This window comes from Medicago sativa, chromosome 1 (assembly GCF_051527215.1).
Source record: "Medicago sativa cultivar Bolivia chromosome 1, Bolivia_mono, whole genome shotgun sequence".
NCBI classification, from domain to species: Eukaryota; Viridiplantae; Streptophyta; class Magnoliopsida; order Fabales; family Fabaceae; genus Medicago; species Medicago sativa.
In genome coordinates, this window is record NC_140749.1 from 9,965,946 (window position 1) to 9,973,491 (window position 7,546).

The window sequence follows — 7,546 nt, forward strand, 5'->3', positions numbered from 1 at the left end:
CCCAGTTTCGGAATCTAAATCTAACAACTCATCAAATGCAGATTTTAATTTTTTCACTACTATTAAAAATACTGAGTTGGATTTTGGGCCGTCTATTTTTGATCGAACAACTTTCTGTTGAATGCATGTACCTCCCGACTCAGAAAATCAAGGTTCATTTGGTTGAAGTAAAAGATTAAGGAGGCAAAAGAGTAAATGTACATGGTTAAGAAAATACTAACACTACAATATACTACTCGTAACATTTACGGTTACTACAAAATAAAATATTAAAAGACTAACATGTTGTTAACTTACCACAAACAAGGACGTTATCCCGTACCTTTTTCTTTGTGGGCCAACCAAGCTAACAACCTAGTATAGATAAAGACAACATTACAGAAAAAAACAAAAGTCCAAGATATTCTCATTCCATTCCTTCATTCTCATTTCATTTCACAATGATGTTGTTACGGAAGCATTGCTCCATTGCAACCATCTCTGCTCTATCACCACTCACTCCTTTATCAACCCTGAATCCTTCCACACTCAGGTTTGTATAATCACCATTTGTTATTAATATTGTTCTTTCTTCTGCTTCAGCGTGTGTGTTCTGAGTTGCATCAATGATAGGTTCTTTGCAACAACCACCTCTTTCTTAGACTAAGCTTCAGCTTCATCATGGAACCCTTTTACCTCAACTTCATTTCAACAGTAGTAACAGTAAGCCATGTTGCAAAGTTTCTCTTCATGAACCAACTTCTGGGAAATCATCATCATCATCTTTCTCTTCTCCTCCTTCTTATTCTTGTTGATGTTGTTGTTGTTGTTATTGTTTTTTTTTAAGAAGCTAATTTGTTGTTTTTGTTCTTGTTTATTGCTACTATTGTTGTTGTTGTTGTTGTTGCTGCTGCTGCTGCTGCTGTTGTTGATTGTTGTTGTTGTTCTTATTTTTGTTGTTGTAGTTGGTGTTGTTGTTGTTGTTGTAATTGTTATTGTTTTTGTTTGTTGTTGTTGTTTCTCTGATTCGTAGCATTTATTTTCTTACAGATTAGGCACAATAAGAAATATTGAAATCAACAACAAATTTCACAATCCATTTATCATTGGAGGACCTAAGAGATTTTGCTCTTTTGAAACTGTTCCTTACACGAAACGAACCCGTTTTATTTGTCTACCAACAACTTTTGAGAGGAATGCAACACAGGGCTTTGAAGAATACAAACAAAGGTTTGAAGGGCATACAATGCCTCAAACCTATCAAGAAAGTGTAAGGCTTACAAAGATTCTCAATAATATTATTGATGCATTGCAGAGAGAAATAAAGAAAATGAGCCATGAATCTGAGTTACCACCTTCTATGTCACATTTAGATGGATTAAACTGGGAGGTTTTGGTAGTTTTTTTACCATATATGTCTGGCCGATGTTTTCCCAATGGGAAGATAGTTCTAAGCTGGGAATTGATTAGGCATTTTCCAAGTGATGCAGAGAAAGCAATTATAATTGCACATGAGGTATTTTATGATTTTGTTTTGTCTAACTCTTTGTTTTTATAGTAAATGTAAACTACTACCTGGTTCTAAATTACAGTTGTGATTGTGGCTTCATTGTGAATTTTGTTATTGTACTAAAATGCAGGCAAATGTAGCCAATGAGGCTGCAATTGCGGTTGCAACGTTTTTGTGGAAATTTCTAAAGTTTTATATTGTGACCGCAGTTGAAGTTGTAGACTGCAATTTAGTTCTATGATTTAATATGTATAGGTCTCGGAGACCCTAGAGCTTGTACCTTCTGACTTGCTAATTTTAGCTAATGATAATAGAGACTTATTAGTTTATGTTGGTTTTCGTATTACTTAGGTTGCGCATGTTGTTGCTCGACACATTGCTGAAAAGTTTACAAAGAGCTGGTGGTTTTATGCTATACATAGGATGCTTCAGACATTTGTCAACATTGATTTTGAAAAAAGAGTGTCACCACTTGTCGATCGACTACCTTTCAACCGGAGGTATGATTAATTCATCGTCTTTCTTTTCTAAACCATTCATTTCCATTTCATTGATAGAGCTTTTAAGGAAGATGCTTCAGAAACTAAATAAATATTTTAAGAATTTATGAGCAATGTGTCTGTTTATGCTACTTATTCTTCCTTATAGATAGGTTCATGATCAGTGGCCTTAACTTTTCTATTGATGCATCTATATCAACTTTGTAACATTCTATTATGACTATCTAACAATGATCTGGTATGGCTTTTTTCTGTGCTGCATCTGCTGTGATATAATGGTCCTTATGCTTGTTCTCAACCCAATTTATTCACAATTTGCAGGTTTGAATTTGAAGCTGATTACATCGGGCTTCTACTAATGGCAGCAGCTGGCTATGATCCTCGGGTGGCACCTAAAGTCTTAGAGAAGATGGTAGAGTTACACGGAACTGACAATGATTTTATGCGTACAGGTTTTCTTGGTACCCATCCATCACGAAGACAAAGAGCCAAAGCGTTGGCTCGACCTAAGATAATGGAAGAAGCTCTTATTCTATATAATGATGCAAGAGCAAGGAGTGAGGTTAACTGATTTCATTCTTTTTTTTTTTTTTTTTGAGGAAAACTGATTTCATTTTGGGACTTGATTGTTAGACTTGTGTTTTCAAATAAGCGACGCTTTATGTTAGAAAATCCGAGAAATATCTGATAATATGCAGTTGAATTATGATCTTTTTTGTGGTCTGATGGCATGGTCTGATGTCAGTGATACATAAGAAATGCTAGGATAAACTTTAAAATGACTATTGCTTCAATTTTCTTATTTTTTTTCTTTAATGTTTTCATTTGGCACTTAATTACTTCATTAAAATTGTAGCATGAGGGTTATATTGTGATAATGAAGAGTTGAACATGTCACATTTGATTGTTTTCATTTTGATTGATCAAAAAGAATATTCATCTTCAATCTTTATGCCCTTACATACATGGGTGCCAATAATAGCATAGAAATTACACAATTAGATTAGGATGCCCTACTAACTAACATTTGAAGAATCAAGGTTGCATCTTAAGATTCAGATTCTTTGATTTTCATTCAAGGAGAAATGGAAAAATTGGTGGTGAGTTTGTTGAAATCACATTACTCACTGTGATTTTGGCAATATCTACACTTTGGAACTTCAACAAAACACAGTGCAACCGTGATTTCGTCAACCTAACCGTAATTCCAAACATACAAGAAGTCAATATTGAAGCAAACATGATTTTGGTGAAATATTGATTTTCATCCTCAAATCAGTAGTCATGATTATAAATGGTTTATTACAATGACTCTGTATTAGCAGTATGCATTTGTCCTTGGACAATAATAATGATATATGTTGGACAGAAAAGGAAACACTATACATGGAGAGTGTAATGAATTGTATTGACAGATAATAAACACAGTGAAATAGCAATGGAAAATTGTACTAATAATGAATGTAACAGTACAATTATTTGTAAAAAGATACTGATGTAATGGCTATGCCAATTGAAGGAAATGGAAAAGATGGAAAGCTCATCTTTTCCTCATTAAAATTAATCTTGTCCTCAAGATTAATGTTTGGAAAGCTCATCTTGAAATCCTCCATGCCTTCCCAAGTGGCATGTTGGTAGATTCATCCATTTGACTAGTATTTGAGGTACTTCTTGATCCTGTTGCAGTACCACAAGCTCCCCTAGGACAACCTCTGGTGTCAGCACCGGTCCTGTCTCAGTAGTAAGAAATGGCAGTGGAAAATACTGAGTGTTGTGATCCCCTTTGCATAATTTCAAGTTAACTACATGGAACACCGGATGAATTTTGGCAGTAGGAGGCAATAACACTTTGTAGGCTACAGCACCAATCTTATCAATGATGGGAAAAGGTCCAAAATAGCGAAGATCTAGTTTCTGATTGCGGTGCAAGGCCACCAAATTCTGTCGGTAAGGTTGAAGCTTTATCAGAACCATATCACCAAGTTTGAACTCAACATCTCTACGCTTCATATCAGCATTCTTTTTCATAACTGCGGAGTAGTGTCGCGTTCAGCCAACAACGTTTGCAAAGAAAGTGGACTAGCAGTTGCTGTGTCAAACTTAGGAGGATCTCTTCCGTACGCCACCTTGAAAGGAGTCATACCAATACTGCAGTGAAAAGCAGAATTGTACCAGAATTCGGCCCAATCCAGTAATTTGGACCATTTGTGTGGAACTTCCCCGGCAAAACAGCGTAAATAAAGCTCCAAACACTTATTAACTGCTTCAGTTTGGCAGTCTGACGGAGGATGATAGGCGGAGCTCATCACCAAAGTAGTCCCGCTGAGTTTGAACAGTTGTTTCCGGAAAGAGCTAGTAAATGCACAACATTATGCAGAAAGGATTCAGCAACTTTAATACTATTGAAATCAGACTTCAACGGCGCAAAATGACTATATTTAGATAGTCGATCCACGACGACCATAATCACAGTGAAGCCGTTAGAGGGTGGCAGTCCTGTTATAAAGTTCATGGAGACATCCTCCCAAACTTGAGCCGGAATTGGCAGAGGTTGCAGAAGCCCTGCAGGTGCAGCAGTAGAAGCTTTGGCTTGTTGACAAACTAAGCAATTTGTCACAAATAAGGGGATATCCTTTGACATGGAAGGCCATGTGAATTGTGAAGCAATGTGGGCCTTTGTGCGTGCAATACCAGAGTGGCCTCCTAGCATGGAGGAATGAAATTCCTGAAGGATAGTTTGAATCAGGCTGGGACTAGGAGGAACAACTAAGCGTTGTCGCCAGTACAACATTTCATTCTTTACCTGATACAATGGTTCAGTGCAAGACCCTTGTAAACATTGTTGCTTAATGGCAGACAAGTGTGCATCCGCATTTACCGCGTCTGAGATGAGAGTCATTGGAGGATTAATTGCAGCATTCACATCAGTCAACTAACCAGAATGTTTAGCTCAGCAAATAAAGGAAACTTCTCTATGTTTTAGGAATTATCATATGTGATTGTGTAGAACCGTTGCACATTGCTTTTATATAAATTCTCATGACCAACTCATAGCAGTGTTCACAATTCTAATAAAATATAGCAGCCATCCCTTTCTCATTTTTCTTCTCTCTGTAGTTTTGGCTGTTACATAATCTATGAATTCTAAGATCAATGATTAAGGTTGTATTTTTGTAGTACTTTGAAGTTTTTTTTACTAGCATGTTTCTGTCATTCTTTTAGACTACTAGATGAAAATGTTGATCTGCATACTGAGTTTGAGAAATATAAATAAATATGCATATTGAGGAGTTAGTCAAAACAAAAGCTTGCAGTTAGCGTATTGTGTAGATTCATGTAGCATGTTTTGATGAAAATATTAGTAGTGAGATATTAGACATTTAATTGAAGAATCTTTTAGTAATGATAGAAATGTTAAAAGAAGTAGTTAACACTCCAATAGAACCAAAAGAAGTAGAAGTAGGAGACATAAAAGTAATCTTGGTTGCTGTGAATCCAGTAACTCCAAATCTCACAATAGAAATTTAGATGTGTGGGGCGAGTATCAATGACAATCAATAACCAAAAACGATTTAGATCTATATCTAATCTAGCAATCAAGTGTAAAACAAAACCATAATTGAACCAAAGAATAAACAAGATAAAGATAGTAGAGAAAAGAGAACAACATCAAAGAATTGTTTACCCAGTTTGGTCCAACAATGACCTACTCTGTGGAAGAGATTGATCTCTCCAATCTACTACTAACGAGTTCTTTATAAAGAGATACAAAAGGGTTACGAAAAATTAGTTTAACAAGTTCTCCAATAACAAGCCTAATTTCTACCATTTTTCCAATCTCCTCCCCTGAACAAGACACTCATGATTTTCACTCTCCCAAGTGTTTTCCAACTCTATGCACATACCTGGGCTTGTATCTAACCAAGCATTTTTTTTTTTTTTTAATAAACTACCAAGCATTTAAAATGTTCTTTTGGTGGAAAATATATTATTAGATTTTTCATTTATTTTTTTAATGGTGTCTCTCGTTTTGACCCCCTCTATTTTAGATATGAGATGATATCATATTTAATATGTCAATCTAGTACACTAGCCTGCTACAATTTTTTCCTCACATAAATTTTGGTTTTACATAGAGTGGGGGATTTAGTGTGTATATTAGTGTTCTTGTATCTTGCAGATCGCAAGCAATCTTATAGTTTACATGAGTCAGACGATGATCGCAAGAGACTTTGCCTTAAAACTATATTATTGAAATTTGAAGAAACATACATACCAAAGAGAGTGGCTTGGACGGAAACGAAAACCCTCGCTACCACAAAACACCATCAATATTTTCCTGAACGCATGAATCTTAGCTGTAGAGTTTATGAAGCAAGCCGTCGAAGAAGATTTGGAAGCGTCCTTAACTTACACAGCGGTCGTTGAATATGCATGGTGTTGCATAGTGAAACGATGCCACTTTGGGTTATGGAAAGTAGAGAGACTTTGAAATGGTTTTGAGGGCAGCATAGTGGTGTACAAGGAGGGGTTTCTCACAAGCTAGAATGAATGAAGGCGAAAGAAAGGAGATCAGTTCAAATTGAGAGAGAGAGAGGTTTCTCACACAAACTCAAAGGAATGAAGATGGTAGAGAAGAGATTATATATATTTTCAGTACTGTTTTAAATTTTATTTTATTTTCATTCAACAATGTTCCCAACTACGTAGACCAAATTTAAACACCAACAAAAAGTAATCCTATTTTGTAAAAATACAAAAGATTAAATTTTTTTATCATTCTCTAAGAGTTCAAGTAGTGCATAAATACATTTTTGAAAGAAAAAACAAAGAAAAAACTTAACAAGAGAAAAAATATGTTATTTTATTAAAGTACCCATTGAGTTTCTATGAGTATTGGTCCAAGTGATATATATTTAATTAGTGTTTTTCTTATATTGCGGTTTGGTTTGGTTTGGTTCGGTTGGTAAAATCAAAACCGCAAACCGAACCAAACCATGTAGTTGAGTAAAAAATTGATTCGAATACATACGAACCAAATGCGGGTTTTTGCGGTTTCGCTTTGGATTGGTTTTGTTTGCGGTTTTTCTATTGGATTGGTTCATGTTTGAACACATCTAACAACGTAGATGCTTATAATTAATGTTTGTCCACAATAATATTACACAACACTCATTTTGAAACAGATGAAGTACATTAAATCTATTATATTTCTCTATTCTTGCTTTCGCTCACACCTCTTTCTCTCTCTTCCCAACTTCTCTCTTCGTAAAGTTTGATCCTAAATACCCATCTAGTACAATTATGGATTGAGCTTGAGGTGCTAAACTGACGGTAAGTGGTTAAATGTAAAAAACATAAGGGTTAAACTGACGGTAAGTGCTAACATACATATTGGAACGATAAAATATGTGCCCTAAATCATGGGACTCCAGATACTTAAGCCATCCACCTTACAGTTTGATTGCGTTCTACATCTAGCACTAAATTATACTAGTAGTACTATCTAAACTAGAAAACTAGTACATGAAGTAAAGTAGAAATTAAAGACTGCAAA

General features: G+C 35.3%; 1 protein-coding gene across 1 annotated transcript; it reads left to right on the forward strand.

Moving 5' to 3' along the window:
• The first annotated feature begins 1,093 nt into the window (after positions 1–1,093).
• LOC146952479 (mitochondrial metalloendopeptidase OMA1-like) lies at positions 1,094–2,720 on the forward strand. Its single transcript, XM_085740697.1, has 3 exons — positions 1,094–1,495; positions 1,841–1,989; positions 2,311–2,720. The coding sequence occupies exons 1-3, from the start codon at positions 1,226–1,228 to the stop codon at positions 2,558–2,560; spliced, it is 669 nt and encodes a 222-aa protein (XP_085596823.1). The 5' UTR covers positions 1,094–1,225; the 3' UTR covers positions 2,561–2,720.
• The last annotated feature ends 4,826 nt before the right edge of the window (positions 2,721–7,546 follow it).

Bases quoted from the DNA above. Each gene is read 5' to 3' on its own strand.
- LOC146952479 (XM_085740697.1), top strand. From the start codon at position 1,226: ATGCCTCAAACCTATCAAGAAAGTGTAAGGCTTACAAAGATTCTCAAT. The intron at 1,496-1,840 runs GTATTTTATGAT...CGTATTACTTAG, and splicing joins CAATTATAATTGCACATGAG to GTTGCGCATGTTGTTGCTCG. The intron at 1,990-2,310 runs GTATGATTAATT...CACAATTTGCAG, and splicing joins CGACTACCTTTCAACCGGAG to GTTTGAATTTGAAGCTGATT.